Source organism: Meriones unguiculatus, chromosome 17 (assembly GCF_030254825.1).
Source record: "Meriones unguiculatus strain TT.TT164.6M chromosome 17, Bangor_MerUng_6.1, whole genome shotgun sequence".
In the NCBI taxonomy this organism is placed as follows: domain Eukaryota; kingdom Metazoa; phylum Chordata; class Mammalia; order Rodentia; family Muridae; genus Meriones; species Meriones unguiculatus.
The window spans coordinates 16,043,713-16,067,137 of NC_083364.1; the positions used below are offsets into that span (position 1 = coordinate 16,043,713).

Consider the following 23,425-nt stretch of genomic DNA (forward strand, 5'->3'; position numbering starts at 1 on the left):
CTCTTAATGGCTGAGCCAAATCTCCAACCCCATTCCTACATGTTTAAACACTGATTTGGTGTGTTACTTAACTTTTCTTGTGGCTTTTATAAAATATCCTGACACAACAAATTTAAAAAAGGGTTTATTTTGGCTCACAGTTCAAAGGTAGAATACATCTGAACAGGAAAGTTACAGTGCCAGGTGTAGTGAGAATTTTGGTTTCTAAAAAAAAAAAAAAAAAAAAAAAAAACATTACAAGAATATGTTTTCATTTTAATCCCAGGTGCGGGGATATGGTACTGCTTAACAGCAGCTAACTATGATTTGCCCCTTGCTCTAGCAAGGATGTGGTTTGTGGTTTTGCCAGCTGCATTTGCCATTCTGTGAAGGTGTGACATTTGGAATCCTGGGAACTTTTCAAAAGACAGATAGAGCCCTGGCGGGTGGCTGGCTGGTTGGTTTTGGTTTGTTAAGTAGTCAGGAACAAAGAAGACACAAAAAGAAATTAGATGTTCCTGACGGTGAAGATCAAACTTGCCCCAAGCTCTCCGCACCCAATCAAAGACAGTAGTCCAACAACAGCAATGACCCCTTTCCTCTCTGTAATGTTTTTCTTTCTTATCTAGTGTTAGGGAGTTGAAGGGGTGGAACAAAAAGGGTGGAGAAGAGTAGAAGAAAAAAGAACCTAAAGGAGCAAATTCCAGTTACAGGCAGGGGCTTGAGGCAGCTGGTCCAGCAGCACCCACACTCAAGAAACAGACTAGTGAACGCTCCTTCTAGCCATCTTTCTCCTTTGCATGTAGTCTAGACCCCAGCCCATGGAACAGTGCTGCAAACACTTAAAGTAAGTCTTCCCGTCCCAGTTAACTTAAGAAAATCTCTCCCAGATATTCCCAGATGTCCATCTACCAGGTGATTCCAGATCCTGTCAACCTGGCAATATTACACCCACAACTGTTTTCCTTGTCAGCCTGACTGTTGAGCCATAACCTTTCCTGTCTTGTACCCATAAGCTGATAGCCATTTCATAATGTAAAGTGTGTTGGGTCCAATAGCAAAATTCCTAGTCTTCAACAGTTTCAACACTGTCTTAACACCTAAAGCCCAAGTTTCATCTGAAACACTCTTTCAACTGTGAGGTCCCTTAATATCAAAAAGCAAGTTACATGGTCCCAATACATAAAAGCATAGAGTAAACATTTCCATTTCCAAAGGAGAAAACTGGGGCTGAAATCCAGCAGAAAAAACAAAAACTCTTGCTCCATGTCCAGAGCATTTGAGACCTGTGATAGAACCATCTGGAATCCAAAGTGCTTGAGACACCCCATCCTTCTGTCTCTGCTGCCTGTAGCACACACAACCACACTTAGGCAGTCCCCATTCCACGCCTGTAGCTTTCTTTTGTGGGTGTGGTCCTGGCATCACTTATATGCTGAGTCTCCATGGCAACTTACAGTTCACCTTCACATGCCATGCAGTGGGCACTCGGAGCCTCCTGTGGAGACTCCAGTCCTGGCATACGATGCCTAGCCTCAGCTGCTCTGAAACACTGGAGCAAGTCTACCTGAGCCCCATCAATCTTGCATCTTTCATCACCATGAAAAGATGCAATCACATATACAAAGCTTCCAGGAGCTGTTCCTAGTTAGAACTGTAACACGTCTTCTTGGACCATAGATATCACCTTACCTGCTCATCTGTTGAGGTGAGCAGAAAACCTCACCTATAGTGTTGTTTACAGAATCACTTCCCTAGGGAGTTATCTGCAAGAAGCAGGGGATCCCTTCAGCTGATTTCTCAGTCTGAGTTCTTTCCTTTCAAGTAAGTCTGCAATTTCACAAGCTGAAGCCTCTGACAGGTGCAGCCAGGCACTCCTGGCACATTTCTTACTGTTCTGGGGACAGAACACTGTGTTACTCTTTTAAAAGGTAGAGCCTTGCTTTCCATAAATGCCTTGCCTGCAGCTGGTGCCTTGCTTTAGCGTTCTTAATCCTGGATAAACTATGTTTTAATCACGTTTGTATTTATCTTCTGCCCTGTGAACTTTTTTCATTGTAAACTTTTGTAAGTGCAGTTACCAGGAGCTGTGTCACAGCCTAAATGCACTCCTATTGGAAATTTTCTTCACTCCACAAATCAGTACATTTCCTTTAAATTAACATTTGCTCAGCTCTCAGATCACAGGCAGAACAGAGCCAGATTCCTGGTACAGAATCATACAAGTGGTCTCTAGCCTAGTTCGAGAACAGTGCTGGCTGCCCTCCGCAGCCTTCTGAGCCAGGCCTCCAGTCTGTACTTCTCTCTGCCTCATGGTCTTATAAACTCCCACCACAATGGCCCACTAAGCTTTATAGCATAGCATTCAAAAGTTTTATTACCGCAAAGTTCTAAAAATTTTCTACATTCCTCATGAAAACAATTGCCAATGGCCTAAGAATCCTACAGTCAAGTTTATCAGCAATAGCCTCGTCTCTCAGAACCAATTTTGTGTATTAGTAGTTACGTTTTACTGTGACTCACAGTACTTGGCCCATGAACTACAATCTTAAGTGGTAGAGAACTCATTGTGGCAGGAGCTTGAGGCATTTCGTCAAGTGACATCCAGACAGGAGCAGAAAACAACAAATGCTCATGCTTAGCCTACCTTTCTCCTTTTCATGTGGTCCAGAACCCCAGTCTACAAAATGGTGCCACCCCTATTCGAGTAGCACATAACCCCAGCCCCGGGAACGGTGCCACCATCTTTATGGTGGGTCTTCCCCCTTCAATTAATCAAATAAGGAAAATCAATCACAGACATCTGAGGCTAACTTAATCTAGATAATCTTTCACAGGCATTCCTACAGGCCCGTCTCCCACGTGACTCCACATCTTGTCAAGCTGACAATCAGTATTGAATATCACATAGGGTTTCTCATCTGTATGAGTTCTTTGATGCTCAGTGAGCTCTGATTTAGAATAGAATCTTTCCCGACATTCTTTACATTCATAAGGTTTTTCATGTGTGTGAGTCCTCCGATGTTGATTGAGGTTTGATTTACAATAGAAAGTTTTGCTACAGTCTTTACACTCATAGGGTTTTTCACCTGTATGTGTTCTCTGATGTCGAGTGAGGTCTGACTTTTGGAAGAAAGTTTTCCTACATTCTTCACATTCATATGGCTTCTCACCTGAATGAATTTTTTGATGTTTTACAAGGCTTGACTTACAATAGAAAGCTTTAGTACAGTCTTTACATGCAAAAGGTTTTTCACCTGTATGAGTTCTTTGATGTTGATTGAGATTTGACTTACAATAAAAAGCTTTGTGGCAGTCTTTACATTCAAACGGTTTCTCTCCTGTATGAGTTCTTTGATGCTGATTGAGGTTTGACTTACAGTAGAAATTTTTCCTGCACTCTTTACATTCATAGAATCTCTCCACTGTATGAGTCCTCTGATGGTTAATAAGCTCTGACCTGCAGTAGAAGGATTTCCAACATTCGCTACATTCATAGGGTTTCTCCCTGGTATGAGTTCTTTTCTGATGCTCAGTGAGGTTTGACTTAGAATTGAAACTTTTCTTACATACATTACATTCAAAGGGCTTCTCACCAGTATGAATCCTATGATGCTGATTGAGGCTTGACTTGGAGCAGAAAGTTTTCCTACATTCTTTACATTCATAGGGATTATCATCTGTATGAGTTTTCTGGTGATTAGCGAGGTCTGATTTATAGAAGAATGTTTTTGAGCATTCGTTACATTCAAAAGGCTTTTCCCCACTATGCGTTGTTTGATGTCGGGTAAGATCTGACTTACAGTAAAACGTTTTAGTACATTCTCCACACTCATAGGGCTTCTCTCTACTGTGAGTTCTGCTCTGATGCCGAATGAGGTATGACTTACAGAAGAAAGTCTTGCTACATTCGACACACTTGTAGGGTTTCTCTATGCTGTGAGTTCTTCTCTGATGTCGGGTGACGTCTGACTTACAGTAGAAAGTTTTCCCGCACTCTATACACTCATAGGGCTTCTCTCTGCTATGTGTTCTCCTCTGGTGGCGAATAAGGTTTGCCTTCCGATGGAAAGACTTCCCGCATTCCTCGCACTCGTAGCGTCTCTCACCTGCATGAAACGTCTCACGTACGCTGAGCTGGGACTTCCAGGGGAAAATCTCCCAGCACTGAGGAGACTCATAGAGTTTCTGACCTATATGAAATCTCTGATGTTGAGTAAGGGTGGACTGGTAATAGAAAGCTTTTCTACATTCCTCCCATCCATAGGGGTTCTCGTATGATTGAGATGTCTGATTGCCGGTGCGCTGTGGATTCGGATAAAATGTTTCCACACATTCTTTATATTCATACGTTTCTGACCCTCGTTGAATTTTCTCTTGAATCTGTAGTTCTGCCTTGAGACAGAAGAGTTTGTTACATTCCTTATAACCCATGAGACTATTCACCAATATCTGCTTCCTAATATTTCTGAGGCCTTATTTCTTAATGAAAATTTTCTCACAATCACTGTATTTGGAGTACTGCTCTTTGTGTATTTCATATTCTTTACTGAGGTTAGTCTTGCTTCCAAATGTTATCCCATATATATCAGACTCAAAACTTCCCTTTCTTACCTAAGCCATGCCTCGGACAATAAATGCTACATCATCCAAAGATTCCCACATTCACAAAACTTTAGTTAGGGGTCTCCCCTATATGAAACTTGTTATGTATCAATAAAATTAGCTTTTAATGGAAGGGTGTCAATGACCCCAAATAGTAAGAACGCACTGCAAAGTCTGGTTCTAACAATGGAGTCTAAGATGACTCCCAGTACCAGTTAAATTAAAATTATCAGGTTCTTTTCCAGCCTGCATGTTATCAGGCTCATTGTGGAGAGTTGGTATAGTCTGTCATGGATTAAGTTCTTGATTAAGTAGAGTACTCCTTAATGTTTAGACTTGATATGTGGTAGAGCATATATAAAATGTTACCTACTTCGACCATCTGTTCATATGATGTAATGCCACTAGAGACTTCAGCTTGCCACAAGTGTGGCTCTTCATTTCCCAGGCCACTTACATTATGGACATCTAAAATGATATTAAAAACAAACGAACAAAAAGCAATGACTATGAATCTATAAGAATGTTTAGGCAATTCAAATATGTACATAGTGTTTTTGTATCTTTAAGGCATAAGTTTTAAAATATTCACTTATAATAAGTGTGTATATATGTATATATACATATATACATATTTACATATATGTATTAAATATATATATATATTAGTCTTCAATTAGTTAATGCAACAACAGGCATTTCAGGGCTTACTCAGTTTTCTTTGAGCCTTTGCTGTGCTTGGTTCAAATGAGTAAGATAAAGTACCCACCTACTTCTCAGCTGTGGATTTCTACATCAATTTTGACCTGTCATTTGTCCTTTGTTCCATTTCTTTAATATATTTTCTGGACTTGTAGTGCTATTCTACACTGAACCTCTTTTGCATGTGAATTAATGGTGTCTGTATTAGTTTCTTTAAAGATGCAAGCATAGTAGAATTCTCTTATAAGCAAGAATAAAGACTAGGAAAAGGATTACTATGCATGTGTCATTCAATTAACTTACTTTGTCCTGAGACACAGCCAAATATTCACTTATGAAAATTTTCTGCCTAAAAATAAAATGAAAGCAGCTTTTCTCAAATTCTTCATTTAATCTAGCTTAAGTTTTACACATCTCTTTGACTGTCTAGATTTACATGGGCTACATAAAACAATGATTTATTTTTTGCTTGCATAAAACCGCTTGGAGACTAATTCAAATATACTATTTTTTTCCCTAGAGTAAAATCACTAGTAATATAGTAAAAATGTCAAGAGAAGGAAAGTAAACAAATTGTCAAAGAAGACTTTTATCTGTGTCCACTACTATTGGGCTACTTAGGATGAAAGTTAAGTTTAATTCTTTTCTTAATTGTCAGCTCAACCTTGGTGCTACATACTGGCTGAGATCTAGGATGGTCAATGGTTTGTGAACAATTTTTGAAAGCTGTCATCTCTGGCCAGAGGAGCAGATAGACTAACTGCAGATCTTAACCTCTCCCTCAAATCCTCCAAATCCAAGCCTCCATTTTTATCTCCAGCTCTGCAGCGGATCTCATTTCCAGGACATCACACATATCTTCTCTTAATCTCCTTCTCCCAACTCACTGCTTTAGCCCACCCCCAAAGGGCAGCATGCACTCCCTGGGAACCCACAGGCCATAGACCAGGAGAGGAAGTAGGAAGTAAGCTAAACTCAGATCTTTACTCCATCCCCATTTCTCCAAGTCCAACCCCCCAGGCTAATCCCCAGCTCTGCATCAGACCTTCTGCTGTGGCCTCTTCTCAATATCTGCCTCGGTCACAGAGGACTAAGCAGATCCTAGTGGGACGCCCTGCTTCCTTCCCTCCTGTGGATCCCTCAGCCCCTTCCAAACCCATCCCCATTCCTAAGTGTCAGCTCCAAGTTCCTAAAACCCAGAAGGACACAACTCTCAGGATCCCGGCAGAATTTCCAACCAGGCAACATACAGCCACCACACTCTCCTACGACCCAGAAAGGGAAATAGAAACCAAGGAACAAATCACCTGCCCAACAAAGACAAGACCAGATATCAGCAACTAGAATTACAATCTTCCCAATACCAGATGCCTATAGGACAGGGTAAACATGTAATCAAGAACTGCCAGGACAATATGTCTCCACTACAGGCCAGCAAGCCTCCTCAGGGAGGCCCTGAGAGTTCCAACATAGCTGAAGAACAAGAAAAAGACCTGAAAATGGAGTTTGTGGCTATAAAAGAGGGCCTTAAAAAGTATATTTACAAATCCATTTTTAAAATCCATGGAAACAAACACATACAAAAGAAGTGGAGGGAGATAAATAAAACAATTTAAAATTTGAAAGTGGAAATAGAATCAATAAAGGAAATCAAAGCCAAGGGAAATTTGGACATTAAAAATTTAGGCTGTTGTACAGGAACCTCAGGGTCAAAGTCAAGACTCACCAAAAGAGTACAAAAGATAGAAGAGAGAACCAAACATATGACAGAAGGAATGGATACAATAGTCAAACAAAGTGTTAAATATAAACAAAACAAAGCAACAAAAAAAAAAGAAAGAAAACCTTCTAGCACAAAACATGCAGGAAATTTAGGGACATTATGAAAAGACCAAATATAAGAATAATAGGAATAGAGGAAGGAGAGGAATCACAGGGGAAAGGCACAGAAAATATTTTCAACAAAATCATAAAAGGCATTTGCCTAACCTAAGGAAGGAGATGCTGATCAAAGTAAAGAAGCAGACAGAACATGAAATGGACCAGAAAAGAAGTCCCCTCAGCACCTAATAATAGTCAAAACCCTAAATATATGGAACAAAGAATATTAAAAGCTACGAGGGGGAATGGAGTGACATATACAGCCAGAAGTATTAGAATTATACCTGACTTCTCCATGGAGCCTCTAAAAGCCAGAAGGGACTGGACAGATGTGCTGAGGACTCTAAGAGAGCACAGATGCCAACCCAGACTACTATACCCAGCAAAACTTTCAATTACCATAGATGGAAAAAAAAATAAGACATTCCATGATAAAACCAAATTTAAGCAATTATCGATCCATAAATTCAGCCCTGCAGAAGGTGCTAGTAGGAAAACCCCATCCTGAAGAGACAAACTACACACAAGAAAACACAGAGAATAAATAGTCCCAAACCAGCAAAGTCAAAAAAAGGAAAAAACACACACACGCACATGCTTATGCACACACAAACACCACCAGCAGCAGCAACAACAACAATAATAAAGCAACAGGAATCCACAATCACTGCTCATTGATAACTTTCAACATCAATGGTCTCAATTCACTAAAAAAATACTGTATTTAAAAAGAGGATCCATTTATCTGCCACATCCAAAAAGCACACCTTAACATCAAGGATAGACATCACCTCAAGGTAAAACGATTAGAAAAAGATATTCCAAGTAAATGGACCGAAGAAACAATCTAGGGTGGCCACTTAATAAACTTCAAAACAAAACTAATAAGAAGAGATAGGAAAGAATACTACACAGGCATCAAAGGAAATGCACTGAGAGGGCAACATTTCAGTTCTTAACAACTATACACCAAACACAAGGGTGCCCAAGTCCATAAAAGAAACACTACCACCGCTTAAGCCAAATACCAACACACACACGCCCTCTTCTTAGGGCCTCATAAAACGCTCTACCAAGTTGACCAAATAACTCAGACACAAAGCAAGTCTCAACAGATAAGAGAAAGTTGAAATAACACCTTGCACCCTATCTGACCACCATGGATATGAACAACAACAGAGACACACAGAAAGTTTGCAAACTCATGGAAACTGAACAACTCACTACTTAATTAAAAATGGGTCAATACAGAAATCAAAGATTTTCTAGAACTGAAAGAAAATTAAAACGTTACAAAAACTTATGAAGACAACAGTGTACAGCTAGTTGAACATGGAGAGGTTAAACTGGTCCCTATTCAGCCTTCATCGCTATGTTCTGGAGTCCTTTCTGTACCAAGAGAGAAGTAAACTTCAAGCCAGCCACGAATCCTCTGATCTACAATGCTATCTTGCACCATGCTGGTGCAATGGTCATATACAACCTGTGGAAGTGACCAACCAATCAGCGTCTGCTTTGACTTAAGTCCCACTCTACGAGACAAAACACATCCCAGACACTGCTCGCGTGGCCAAGAACCAGGGACTAGGTAGTCAAGGTACCAACGGGAAAACTCTTCTTTATAATACAAAAAATAAATAAAAAAGGAGGGTGCCAATAAAATGACTTCTCCTGGCATTCTGCTATACTCTTAGATCAGTCCCTTGCTCAGCCATCTTCAGGGAAGCTTCCTCCTGCAGCAGATGGGAATAAATACAGAGATCTACTGCATGATGTTATGCAGAGAAACGAGAGATCTTGAACACACAGTTCTAAACAGGATGTCTTTATCAAATCCCTCTACTCAGAACTCAGGGCACCGCAAAGAGGAGTCGGCGGAAACACAGAGGGGACACAGGACACTAAGACAACAAGGCCCTCTAAATCAACAAGATCCAATGTCGCATGAACTCTGTGAGTTCATCTGGTAGAATGCACAGGGCCTGCACGGTCTGCAGCAGATCCGTGTATTACGGCTTCTACTTTACTGTTTCATGGGATTCCTAAGTGTGTGATCGAGTGGGTCTCTGATTCTGCGGCTTCTCCTGGGATCTTTTCCTTCCGTCTCTTTGTCTTGTCCAACTCCAATGTGTTAGTTTTTGTTTTATCTTATTTTATTTTAATTATTCCTTAGAAGCCTGTTTGTTTTCACGTAAGAGGCAGAAAGGGAGTGGATCTGGATGGAAGGGGAGGCGGTTAAGAAACTGAAAGGAGCAGAGGGCAGAGTGACAGTAATCAGGATACATTACGTGAGGGAAAAAAAAATCTATTTTCAATAACAGAAAACTGTCAGCCAGGCACGATGGCACACTTGAGAGGCAGAGGCAGGTGGATCTCTGTGAGTTCGAGGTCAGCCTGGTCTACAGAGTGAGTCCAGGACAGCCAGGACTACATGAAGCCCTGTCTCAACACCCCCTTTTACCCTTCCCCCAAAAAGAAAAAACTGTCACCTCAAAGGTCAACTAAAAGTAATGAATCATTCCTTAAAATTTAGGTCACTTTAGTATTTTCTCTAAGATTAGAAACAACACAAACAATAACCTGTTTCTTCCTATCTATCAGGTAAACTTTCTTTGCAGTTCTTATGTCAGCAGAATGCATGACTCTGGTCTGCTCACGAAGGACCCTGTAAAAGGGAAATGAGATCGTTTATCCAAATGTGCCAGGTCAGGCCCAAAAACACCTTTCAGTTTTCTCTCACTGAATGGAAATCCTTTAAAGAAAGTGTTTGTTTTTGTTATTGGTCCCTCCATCATATAAAGAGAACTGTCTATAGAGTAATCAAAGTGAAAATGGTGAAACAGTGACACCAAAACCTACACAACAAACAAAACCCACTATGATGTAAAAAGAAAGAAAAACGAGTGTTTAGGTAAAGTAGCTAACCAACAAAAGGCTTAAAAGACTTATATATGTACTGGAAAATATCTATAAAAAAACAAATATGGGGTGACGGGTAAGATCGTATCATCTGTAAACAAAGCTACTTGACTTCCTTCCTATTTGTACCCCTCGATCTCCCTCAGTTGCCATATTGCTCTCGCTAGGACTTCAAGTACTCTACTGAACAGGCGGAGAGGGAGTGAACTTGTTCCTGTTTCCTGTTCCTGATTTTAGGAGAAATGTCTTGCGTTTATCTCTACTTCGGCTGATGCTGGCCGGTACAGACTTGCTATAAATTTCCTTTACTATGCTGTGGTGAGTCCTTTGTGTCCCTAGGCTCTCAGGACTTTCCTCATGAGTGGATTTTACTTTGTCAAAGGCCTTTTCTGTATCTAATGAAATAACTTTGTGTTTGCAGCCCTTTAGTCTGTATGTATGGATTACGTTTACTGATTTATGTATGTTGACCCAGCAATGCATCTCTGGGGTGAAGCTGACCTGATCGTGCTAGATAATCTTTTTTGACATATTCTTGAATTTTTGCATCTATCTTTATTAGTTTATGACTTTCTTTTTTTGTTGGGTCTTTTGGCATCAGTGTAATAGTGGCTTTGTGAAAGGAATATGGAAATATCCCTTCAGTTTCTATTTTGTTAAATAACTTGGAGCATTGGTATTAGTTCTCTAATATAGGAAGGCATGGGAGATTGTTTGGTATAAAGTATGTGTGATCCATGAGGCCAGCTGTCTGTTGAGCTAGGTTTGGTGAGAGTTGGTGCAAACTGACCAGTCAGCATAACCAATATCTGTGAGTCCTGCTCTGCCCTCCTAGGCTAGCATACGCTAACTGACCTGGGAGGCTCCAGACTGAGGCTTCTGAGGTACTCCATGGCTCAAATCCATGCTGCAATTTCATGTTCATCTCTGGTCTGGTCATGCAGTACCCTGTAAAAAGGAAATGAGGTCGTTTATCCAAATGTGCCAAGCCAGGCCCAATGATGAAAGACTCCGCAAAGACAGGTGGTTTGGAAACTCTTTGCAGACAAGATTTACATTCACATTCATTAGTGAATGGAATATTACTTTCAAATCACATTAAGCTGCATGACTGCATAAAATAATGACTGCTCCTAAACTTAAGTAAACAGAATAGAAAAATAAAACGAACACAAAGAAATTGGAAAACCACACATATTTAAGGCAACTGGATAAAATGAGGTCATAAAAGCAACAACAAAACAAAAAAACCCAAAGAAACAAACACCACCCAGAAAATTTGCAGGGGACCCAGCTCAACTAATAAAGAAAGTAAAATGCAAAAAGACTTCATAGAAAATGGAACAGGTAGAAAGAGGAAAAACAATTCTGGCTATTTAAAAATACCACAGGAGCGTGAGAAAACTGGGGGAGAGGGTGGCAGGAACATGCCCAGTACACACATATACATGCAAGCAAATACTCAATCAAATAAGAATATATAATTGGGAAAAAATAACGAATGCTTCGATTCATAAGCACTGCCTTACGAATTCTGTGTGATTAAGAAACCAAACAAAAGAACTCACAGAGTCTGTGACAGCCTGCATAGGAGTGGTCCAAGATCAAGCCAAATACAACCCCACCATGGAGAGGGGAGGCGGTCACACCCATCCCTAACTGAGTGGTGACTGGCAGGTAAGGCCTGCTGGCAGGAGAGCCCTTTTTCTTTTCTTTAGAGACAAAACTCCTGAAACACTGCTGTGGCCCAGTAGATGACCCTGTACACAGGCATTACTGGAGGCACTGAGTGGCTCCTGAAGCCACAGCAGCTGGCATTACTTACACAGGACTTGCACACGATCAAAGGAGCTGAAGTTCCAGCATAAAGGGGAGGGACTCGTAAAGCCCCACTCCTAGCTAAGGACCTCTGGCACCTGAAGCCTGCTGAGGGAGGAGAGCCAGTGTTCTCCAGTGAAATAGCCCCTGGTTGGGTTTCTAGATGGCCTTTACACCTATTTACATACGCATGGCACGCACTGGGCTTGCTGGATTATGAAAAGAGGACATTAAGTTGAGAAGGGGATACAGAAGAAGGTCTGGGAGGACCTAAATGTTGACATGATCAAAAAACATTGCACACAGGTATGAAATTCTCAAAGAATAGAGTAGAAAAACCACACACACACACAAAGCAATAGCCTAGTTCTTAAGCTCTTCCTTGCCATTTTATATACCAGTATTAAAATGATTTTTAAACCAGACATAGACACAAAAAAACTACACAACCAATATTTTTTGATGAATGTGGGTTTAAAAAAATTCTCAACAAAAATAGAAAGGTAGAAGGGCACATAAAATGATTACGTGATCATGTGTGAATCTCTCAGTGACAGAATGTTCACTATATGAAAACCGTGAAGCTCCCAGAACATGCAGAGACATTTGGGACAATGCAGACAGAACATGTTTAAATATGCCAAAAATAAAGGCAACAAAAACAAACAAACAAAAACAACAAATGGGATTTCATTAAATTGAAAATTGACTATACAAAAAAAAAAAAAGCAAGCAATCAACAGGATAAAGACTCAGCCTTAAGAATGAGAAATTAAAAAAAATAATAATAAAAAAACAAAAAAAAAGAATGAGAAAATATTGGCAAACTATCCAACAAGAGTTTCAGAAAATGTAAAAACCTCAAAACACCTAAAGAGAAGAAAAGCAAGTGACCCAATGAAATCTGGGCAAACAACTTAAATGAGACACTTTTCCAACTTCCAATACAAAGGGCTAAATGAACAAATATATACTACCATCATAACAAATATATACTATCATTGGATAAATGAACAAATATATACTACCCCAACCGTGAGAGAGACACCAACCAAAATCACAAGGAAGTTCATCCCTGTACTGCAGTTACAAAGGTTCTTATCTATGATACAAAATAACAAATGCTGAAAGTCTCAGAGGCTAATATGAAATATGATGCTGCTCAAAAAGCCACGTGCAGAACTAGCACATCATGTCATGGTCCCACTGATGGCCATGCAGAGGTAAAAGGAAATAACATCAGTCTGATGCCAAGAAAGTTGCCCTCCTGTTTACTGCAGCAGTTACTTAAAAGTCAAGGCAGAATAAACGTAGCTGTCCGTCAACACAGACACAGACAAAGCAAAGGTGGCGCACAAACACTTGACTATTCCTCTATTAAAACAACAAATATTGTCACTTCTAGGGACATGGGCGGGAGTGAAGGGCGTCATGTTAAGAGTAGTATAGCTATATCCTCTGTGTTTGAAACGTGCACCACCCATCTCAAAAACAAAACCGCTGTGGTGGCCTGCAGGACACCATGGCCTTCAGTCATGGCAAGGAGATAAAGAAAATACATCACAGATATCTAGGTCTATAGTGACAGTAATCTGGCTTTTACATCCCCTCATAAAGCTTAGGTAAGTCCCTCAAATGAAATTTCTTTTAAAAAATATATATTTGTATTAATTCTTTGAGAATTCCATACACGTATACAACGCTTTTGACCATATTCACGGCCACTTCTCCTGTCCTCTAAATCCAGCTCCTCACCCCTAACTTCACCGTGCCCCTCGCCCCCTCAGCCCACTGCCTGTAACGGGTATCTGTGGGGCTGTCCACTACAGCATGGTCAGCCTATCAGAAACCACACCCCTGAAGAAAAACGACTGCACTTCCTCAACAGCCATAACTGTCAAAAGTTCCTTAGCTCTAAGTAGGGGCTCAGGTACCGTCCCCCGCGACCCCCACGCTAGAATGCCGACCAACTTACCTCTTGAAGATGTTTGTGGAGGCAACCGTAGCCTCTGTGAATGTCCCAATGCAGCAGTTAACTGGATGTCAATGAGGACTCTGTCTGCCCAGCTTTACGTGACATACAGAAGCAAGAACTAACTAGAGCTGAGCTTTGGGGCGAAACGACTGTCTCAGAGCTATCTTTGTGCTACACGCAACATTAAAAAGCTCACCTATGTCTCGGATGGAATGAGTGGGATCTTTCTTTGGGATAGTGAGGTGAACCTTTCTTCACACACTTGGGTGAACGAGAATGGCCTGCATAGGCTCATGTCTGAGTGTTTGGCCTAAATTTGGCACAACGGTTTGGGAAGGGATTAGAAGATCTGGCCTTGTTGGAAGAGCTGTGTCACTGGGGCAGACTCTGAGGTTCAGAAGACTACTGGCATTTCCAGTGTGCCTCTCTGCCACCTTTGTCATTTGAGATGGGCATGCTCAGTGTCCCTGCTGCCATGCCTTTGTCCCCCCGTCATGTATCTACCCCTCCGAAACCACAAACGCAATTAAACATTTTCTTTTAGAAGTTCCTTTTGGTCATGTGTTAGTAATACAGGGCAAATAGGTATTTCTTTTCAACTCCCTAGGAACATGCTAAGACACGAAAAAAAAAAAAAACATGTCAGGAAAACCAGTAACATAAAATCATGCATGTTGTCATTACATCTGTTAGCTGAACTTGACCTCAAATAAGAGACTAAATCTCTACAAAATATACTTGAGCAACAAAACGGGGAGACGAGTTGAAGTGGAGAAATGTCTTCAGGCTCTGTCTGATGCACGAAGCCAACCACATTCAAGACTTTCCAGATAAAACTTGGCAAAACCAGCTCACCATGATTGGTACCTGAAAACCTTTTCCTTTACCCATTATGCACTGACTAACCTGGAAGGCTCCATATTGAGGTATCTGCTGCCCTCCATGGACCAAATTCACGTTCCAGCATGAGGATCAACTCAGGTTTGATCGTGCAGCAGCCTGTAAGCGAGAAATCATGTACAGTTTCCGGCGATATGCAGTCAGGCTCTCTGATGCCCTTCCATGGGAGGAAGTGTCCACAGTGGGCAAATCAGAAACCGTACAATCACCTCCTTCACAGACGTGAACATTACCTTTATGCGGCATTCAGCTATGTTACCTAACTCCAAATAGCATGAGTATGTACACAGAAGAGAGTAAGAGAGCAAGCACGATGAAAATGCGATGCATGACACTTAAGAATAAATTGAAAACAGAGCAAGAAGTCACTAAAAAAGAAACAGCTAGAAATAAAATTAGTCGGGGGAGAACACGGGCTGGGGAGATAGTGCGTGGAGGGAAAGAAAGCTTTGTGGGTCCCAGGGTGAGGAAGCTAGCTCAGCAGGAGCATTCATCAGTCACTGGACAGGGCGGCTGTCCTCAGTAAGCAGACAATGTCGCCAGCTGCCTCAGGCGCCCGACTTCGTGCCCTAATGGGCTGGACCCTGGAACTGTGGGTCAAAATACTCACTCCCTTAAGTTGTTTGGCCCGGGCATTTCATAACAGCAGCAACAAAAACAGCCAATCTACATGGGTGTGAAGAACAAACTTGGGTCCTCACACCTGCATGACCAGAAGCCTTAGACAATCCATCTGCCTGTGTCCTTTTCTTTCCTTCCTTCCTTTTTTTTTTTTTTTTTTTTTTGTTTGTTTGTTTTTTGTTTGTTTGTTTTCTGAGACAGGGTTTCTCTGTGGGGCCTTTACTGTCCTGGAACTCACTCTGTAGACCAGGCTGGCCTGGCACTCACAGAGATCTGCCCCTGCCCCTGCCCCTGCCCCTGCCCCTGCCCCTGCCCCTGCCCCTGCCCCTGCCCCTGCCCCTGCCCCTGCCCCTGCCCCTGCCCCTGCCCCTGCCCCTGCCGGAATTAAAGGTTTGCACCTCCTGGCCCCAGTTGTGTTCTTTAACACCACTAAATTCGTTTCTTCAAAAAGCTGAAAATGATCGGGTATTTCTTTGGTCACTGGTTCCCCCTGTATCTAGAGTAAACAGATCTTCTGCCCCTCCCTAGGAAAGCCACAACACATAAGTAAGCTACGTCAGAAAAAGAAAAATGCTATGTGTTCTAGTTACACCCAAAAGCTACAGGTAGTTTCAAACGTGTAATGGGGAATAAACAGTGATTACTAGAGTGCCGATGAGGGATGGGGGTTGGAAGAAGAGGATGTATCATATTCACTGGGGTAGATGTGGGTAGGAATGATTAACTTACGGTTCTCTAATATCAAAGTAAATATGTGGTGGAAAACAACTAATTAAACATTTCAAAATAGCTGAGTGATTTTAAATTTTACCGTTACAAGTAAGTAGAAATACCTGAGTGATGACTTAATATCATTCAGTCATCATATGTTGTGTAAGTGTATGGCAAAGCCGCACCATATCCCAAAAACGTGTGCCATCATCATGCATCTGCTGAGAGCGACACTATGAAATGAAGGTTGAAGGTTCCTACACCTATCAACAGAAAACACCTGCTGCGGAGCCTTCCGGGGAGTTGCACTCACCCAAGGACACCAGGCTGCTGTAGTTCTCCAGCATCACATCCTTGTAGAGCAGCTTCTGAGCAACGTCCAGGTCCTGCCACTCCTGACAGGTGAAGTACACGGCGACGTCCTCAAAGGACACCAGCTCCCGGAACGACAGCGCTTCCTGTCAAGAAAGGGGAGAGAGACGGGTGTTTGTGTCTTCCCTGCGCAGGAGGGACTTCCCAGGGTCTTAGGGTAAGCTGCAGCTTGGAGTGCACTCTTCATCGTGGTAGAAAGCAAATTCAATATAAATCCTGTGGATTCTATGATTAAAGAATTCTCCAAGGAATTGTAATGGAAACAAAATCTACAGTGTATCAGAAACACATCAAGGAATGGAAATACAGATTCTTGTATTAAAACGACCAAGGAAGAGCCCAAATGTGACCTCTTCATTTCCTGTCCTGTGTGCCCTTCTGTCCCTGGCAAAGGGCTTGCCTGTGTGCCTACTGAACAGCACAGAGATCGTGGAAGGAATAAAGGGTTCTTTACAGAGAAGTTAAACAGAGTTTTATAAGGAAAGAAGTTACTTTACTGCTCCCAGCTGACCCATAATAGTAAATATAACCACAGACAGATGTTATCAAACCATATCCACATGTTACTGTCAATGTTTTTGGTGAATATCTGCTGTATGAGGTTCCTTTCAACCTCTTGGGTCATTGCAGAAGATGATTAACACAACACACACTTACATTACTCTAGGCAAGGGGCACGGAAGATTCATAATTTAAGACTGGAAGCTACGCATTTAGTTTAGGTTGTAAAAGCTGCATGGGAAATCCAAGGCATGGTAAGACCAGTTACACTGTTCTCTCTCTTTTTTTTACTTTAAATTTATTTTTTTTAATTTATTCCCTTTACACATCCCAATCATAGTCCCCTCCCTAGTCTCCTCCCAGTACCCCCTCCCCTTCCCCCAGTCCTCAGAAAGGGAAAGCCCTCCTCCCCTACCAACCATCCACAGCCCATCAAGTTTCATCAGGACTGCCTGCATCCTCTTCCTCTGGGAACTGGCAGGGCTGCCCTGCCACGGGGAAGTGATCGAGGAGCAGACAACACAGTCCATGTCAGCAACAGCTCCTGCTCCCCTTACTAGGGAACCCACACAGAGACTGAGCTACCATGGGCTACATTTGAGCAGGGGACCTAGGTGTAGTGCATACCTAGTCCTTGGTTGGTGCATCAGTCTCCGCAGCCTCCCTTCCCTGCCTCAGATTTGTTGGCACAGGCTGGTCATCCTGTGCAGCCCCTCTGGCTTCTTCTATCCCCCCGCCCCTACTTTGCCATGAGATTCCCTGCACTCTGCCCAAAGTTTGGCTGTGAGTCTCAGCATCTGCCTCAATCTCCTGGCGGGTAGAGTCTTTCAGAGGATATCTGTGGTAGGCTCCCATCCTGTTCCCTCTCTTTAACCTCTTCCGGTGTCTTAAAGGCACATTAAACTTAAACAGGCTCTTTGAGTACACGGCAGGATAGCAATTTTCTCAAAGTGGACTATTAGCTTGGCTGCCAAGTCCAAAAAACTTTCAGTCTCTGCAGTAAAGAGACACTTCAGAAAAACCTGTCAGTACACACAGAATACATACGTATGCAAGGCTCGTGTCAGAGTAAGAGAAAAGCATACACAAACTCGACCCTACAAAGGTGACCTGTGAGGAATAACCGAGCCAGTGAGAAGGCAGATGCCGAGGTACAGTGGTGTGCGGTACAGTGGTGTGCGGCAGGTCCGGGAGCAAGAGCAGGGGGTCCAGTTCCCAGGAAACTCAGACCACATCCTGGTCCTCATAAAGTCACTGAACACAAGAGCCGGGAATCGACGGGCAATCGTAATTCCCAATGATCTAAAATCAATCCAAAATCAGATACACAATGCACCCGAGCATTTCTGGCCACACGCGCCCAGGCTGCGTTTGGCACCCTTCGCTGCCAGCTTCCTTCTGCTCACACAGGAACTGGGCACTGCTCCTGCCATCCTGTCACGGCACTCCAACAGAAATACCTTGTTTCCCGATTTGAGATTAGCATGTCAGAAACTGTAGGGTTTTTACGAAGGCTGCCTGCTCTTATAGATGCATGCCGGCTTAATCATTAAAACGAAGACTTTTCCTACTTTGCCGCCATTGTCCCCCAACGTGTGAGCGGATGCCAACTTGTGAGAAGCCGTTCTTTCCATTCACTGTTCGGGTTCCAGGGATGCAATTCACACCGTCAGGCTTGCTGGCACGTGCCTTTCCCCACTGGGCTATTTCCCCAGTCAGAAAATTCTTAAGGAGTAAAAGCTCAAGTCTCTCCCAAGTCCTTTCCCAGGGGGGAAAAAAAATTCCAAATGTGTTCTACGGACTTTACAAGGCTTCTTGGCTAATTAAAACCTCGTGAATCGTCAGTACCCTTAATAGCCACTCAGTATTCATCTTCTCTGTGTGTTCTAACATCAGCTATCAACTTAAAACTTGGGGATGGGTCCACGGAGCAGACCACTAGCCAAGAGCTATGACTGTCCTCAGATCATACACGTGTGTAACAGCTCCCACGACATGGCTGTAACCTACCTGACCTGACGTGCCTTGATTTAGGACTTTCTGTCCTCTGCGCCATAAAAGCTCATGTAACCACATCCACGTTGGAACATGTCATTTAGGGCAACCTTAAACACACGCTTCTGGACGGGGTGACTCACAGTTGTCTCGGAATAAACCCTCTAATCCTTTCGAGGTGAGACCAGTGTTTTCTACACGCAAGGGAAATAAGTAAACCAACTCATTCACCATTTGCCTCGGTTTTCAAATTTCACTTAGCTCTTAAAATCTGCCTTAAGCGCTTAAAACTTCAATGCTCAGCGGCAATCAAGTTGCAGGAAGCCTTCACTGAGAAAAGCCACAGATGACACCGAAATGCACTGTGAAGCCTGAAGGGCATCTTGGTCTAGAAGCAAGGGCTGAAATCTACCTCTGCTTTAATCAATGCTCCCTTCGGACTACTCAGGAAATTCTCTTGGACAACTGCAGCCGAAGCTTTGCACTGAGCGGGTGGTCGCCGAGCTGGGCGGCGACCCTCACAGACGCGGGGCCGCAGACTCCCCGGACTCGACTCTTCCCTGGGGAGGAGATCTGGTGCGCCTCCCTCCCGGGTTCCAGCGAGCAGTCTGCAGACCCCGGCAGACCGCCCTCCCCGGCCCCCGGCCCAGCCCCCAAGGACCTGCGGGAGACGCGGCGGGGGATGCGAACGCGGCTCCCGAGGCGCAGGGCGCTCGCACTCACCATGGCGGGCTGCGCCGACACCCCGCGCCCTCCGCGGGCCTCCCCGCAGCGGCTGTCACGGGAGGCAGAGGCCACCGCCGTCTCCGGTCCTTCCGACCGCTGACCGGACCAGGCCACGGATCCAAGATGGCCGGGGACAGACAAAGGCCACAGCGGAGCGGCGCAGGCCCGCCCTCCGTGCGCGCTCTCTGCGTCTCATTGGCTGATTCTCGGACCGGCGCATCCGAAGGAACAGAACTTCGGGCTCGGCTCTGAGTGACAGCGGACGGCGCCAATTCGTGCGTCAGTCGAGCAACAAGAAAAAATAAACTATAAAAAGCAAGTTCTTGCTCGCAGGTGCTGCCAGACAGGGCTCCCCCAACCCCCAGCCTCGAGAGAGAACAGAACCCAGTGCTGAACGACTGCCCTGGGCTTAGAGCGGAAGGATTCACGGCTGAAATACATGGATTTCTCTTATTCACAAACAGCAATCACACAGTGACAGTTTTAAACTGTGTTTTCCCAACTCCAAGCTTTAAAATACGAAACAGTCCTATAAGGCAGCAGTGTCTGATACAAGCAACGTGGTAGGCAGAATTTAAAAATTCGCTAATCGTTTGGCTTGGTATGCGTCGCGACCTCTTCTGAAAGGTGTCATTAACGCTTTGTTCTCATTATTCCCCCGTTCTGTATTCTCCTCCCACCTTCCCCCTCGGACTCACATGTATTCTGAGAAGCGTCAGTGTTTTAAATCTAAACAGGTAAGATTGGCTGTATTAACAATGGCAGAACGTATTTCTTTTTATAGGAGAAAAAAGTAGACATGTATAATGAATCCCCGCATGCATGCAAATTATTTCCGTTCCCTTTGTTTTTGTGTGCTATTTATGAGCAAATAAATTCAGAACTGTTTGTTGAAAAAAAAAATCTTAGAGGAAAGCAACTGACATTCAGAGAGATGTGCTGTCCTTTGAGAACGCATTTTGCTTTGCAGAAATGGTGCCCTACAAGGAGTATGTCCAGAATTAGATGTTAGCTGGGCAAAGCAGTTCTTGACACCTGAAAATGAGATGTGTAGTGGTGGGCAAAGCTGTGCGTGGATATCAGGCACAATGAATTCATCCAAGACCCTGGAATACGTCCATCTAACCGCTGGCTGCACATTATAACCCCCCTAGGACTTTCTAAGCCGCCCAAACGGGAATCGGGACGAGAGGACCCCGGCATGGACATGGTTCCGACTCTCCAGGTGAACGCTGCGTGAGGCCATCCTCCAACCACTAAGTGCAAGCATTCTGTGTCCAGCTGCTTGCAAGTGGCTTCTTAAATTAAATATGAACATGTTTGCTGTGAGTTGTGCCCTTTCGCTCTTGCCCCTTATCCATTTACTATAATTTCTCCAAGTCAACCACTGCTACTCACGTTGTCTCTGACTAGACACGGTTTTGCAAATGTCCCGCTGCGTGCACCTGGAACTGTGGCAGGGTTAGCATAGTGGCCCTAACTGTGGAGTGAACGCTCTGGTTTAAAAGAAACCATTCACCAAATTAGAGCAAAAATTGACATAGATAGGGATTCCTGCAGTGTTGGAGTGTTAATAACTGACCTAGAGTGTTAAAATCCATCCTATAAAAATAAAAGTTAACTACAAGGATAAAGGTTAAGTCATTTCACTTTAGCCACTCTTTTCTTCTTTTCTTCCTTTCTTCCTTCCTTCCTTCCTTCCTTCCTTTCTTTCTTTTTTTCTTTCTTTCTTTCTTTTTAAGGTAGGCTGTCCATATGTAGCTTAGGCTGATTTAAAAGCTGTATCACAGCTAAGACTGGTCTTGAACTCACAATATTTCCCGCACTACCCTGAGTTCTGAAAATAGTGCAATACCACACACATGCCCCACTTCGAAACTAGGCAGGATTCCACTGTGATCGTAAGATGCTGAAGGACACAAGTATTTAATATTTTCATAGTCTCTAGGATAGTCTCTTGTGGCCATTTCCAAGCATTTTTTTTAATTCCCATAGAGTTAAAGTAACTCATGCTTGTTTTCAATAAGGGTTTCCTCCTTTCTGTTTAAAGACAGAGTCTGAATTTTTAATTTGCAATACCCAAAGGAGAATACTAAACTGGTTAATTAATTGGTGATTAAACAAAATAATATGATATGCCATCATGGAAAATAATGAAATATTGATGCCTGCTACAACATAAGTGTCTTTAGAGAATCCCATGCTCTGTGAGTAAGACCAGTCACTGAGATCCTAAGTGGTCTAAAAACCCTTTCCTAGAAAGCTCAGAAAGCGGATCTGTGTGTAGAGAAACTGGATTAGTGTTTGTCTGGGGTCTGGAATGAGGACATAAAAAGGAAGTGATACCACAGCTAATGATGACAGCATGCCGCTTGATTTCAGTGATGGCCATGTGCTAAATTCAACTGCGGTGACCACTGCAGACGCGAGACTCCGCTGAGACCATGGCCTTGTGCAGGCTGAAGGAGAACCTGTTTGCATCGTGTCCCAGCAGTCAGGCTCCTGAGAATCACGTCAGGGATTTCCATACAGCTTTTCAACATATTAATGGTTTTAGTTTATGTCAAATTGTTTTTTTTTTTCTTTTGTAAAATTTCATTTTTGTGCCCGTGTGTGTGCACGTGTGTGGTGCCTGGGGAGGACAGAAAAGATGTTTGGATCTCCTGTGGATCTCAGGTGGTTGATTGTGGAGAACTGAACTCCAGTTCTCTGCATGGAAGTGTTTTTTAACACTGAGCCGTCTCTACAGCCTCTTGTGTATTTTCTTATTCATTTGAAAAAGAATCCGTTTGCTGAAGTATATATCAAAGCTCCCTAAAGAACTATTTTTAAAATTACCAACGATAAATTTCCTTTCAGTGCTGGCTGGGAGTATATCTCAAAGGCAGAGCAGCTGCCTGCCTTGGACAGTTCCCTGGGTATGGGTCCAGCAGTGAGAAAAATAAGAGAGACAGAGAGTGAAAGAACAAGGAGGGTCAGGAAGCCATGGGGATAAGAGGGAGGGAGGTAAGGAAAAGGTAGTGGGTAGGGAGAGAGGAGACAGAGAAGCAGAAAAAGGAAAGAAGGAAGGGAGGAAACACAGGAGCTGTAGGATAAAGGGGAGAAGGAAACCACATACCTGAGAACTTTATAGGTCACACAGGTTTTTCTCGGTCACAGGGAGCCATTGTAATCAGTGTAAGGCTGTTCTGGTCAAACTTGCCTCAAGACTAAATGAAAACAGACTGTGTTGACAAGATGAAGTCATCCTTAAGTGCGAAGTGTAAACCACGGAAGTCCAAAGGAGGCGAAGGATTTATGATAATCCTTGGAGGACATCAGAGCCTGATATTGGCCTGGAGTGCTGTGCCATTTGCAAGGGTCAGCACACATTTAGCATTGTGAGTTTTGCCCACTTTCTTTCTTCCTTCCTTCCTTTTTTTTCTTTCTTTCTTTTTTCTTTCTTTAAGTTTATTTACATCCCAAGGGTGCCCACTCCCTCCTCTCCTCCCAGTCCCCCCTCTACCTCCTTCCCTCTTCCCTTCTCCCTTTCCTCCAGAAAAGGGGAGCCCCACCTCCCCCTGTATCAACCCTCCCCATCACAAGTCACATCAGGACTGATCATATCCTCATCCCCTGAGGCCAGGCAGGGCAGCCCTGCCAGAAGAAAGTGATCCAAAAGCAGGCAATAGAGTCCATGTTAGAAATAGTCCCCTTTCCACTTGCCAGGCAACCCACATG

The 23,425-nt window shown here is 43.2% G+C and overlaps 1 protein-coding gene and 1 long non-coding RNA gene across 2 annotated transcripts; one reads left to right on the forward strand and one right to left on the reverse strand.

The window, feature by feature from the left end:
- Positions 1-210: 210 nt before the first annotated feature.
- LOC110551332 (zinc finger protein 883-like) lies at positions 211-19,836 on the reverse strand. Its single transcript, XM_021641848.2, has 6 exons — positions 19,703-19,836; positions 16,425-16,569; positions 14,786-14,878; positions 10,942-11,034; positions 4,958-5,052; positions 211-4,374 (listed from the first exon to the last, which is right to left on the reverse strand). Exons 1-6 carry the CDS (start codon positions 19,703-19,705, stop codon positions 2,794-2,796), a joined length of 2,010 nt encoding a protein of 669 aa, XP_021497523.2. The 5' UTR covers positions 19,706-19,836; the 3' UTR covers positions 211-2,793.
- A 140-nt stretch (positions 19,837-19,976) lies between these two features.
- Positions 19,977-23,177, forward strand: LOC132648750 (uncharacterized). The gene is made up of 3 exons (XR_009587146.1): positions 19,977-20,442; positions 20,860-21,030; positions 22,865-23,177. It is a non-coding gene; the product is annotated as an uncharacterized LOC132648750 (long non-coding RNA).
- Positions 23,178-23,425: the final 248 nt, after the last annotated feature.

Coding starts and splice junctions, on each gene's coding strand:
- LOC110551332 (XM_021641848.2), bottom strand. Junction 5,053..10,941: donor CTCAGTCTGGAGCCTCCCAG/GTCAGTTAGCGT, acceptor ATATCATTTTAG/ATGTCCATAATGTAAGTGGC. Junction 4,375..4,957: donor CATATGAACAGATGGTCGAA/GTAGGTAACATT, acceptor TTCTGTCTCAAG/GCAGAACTACAGATTCAAGA.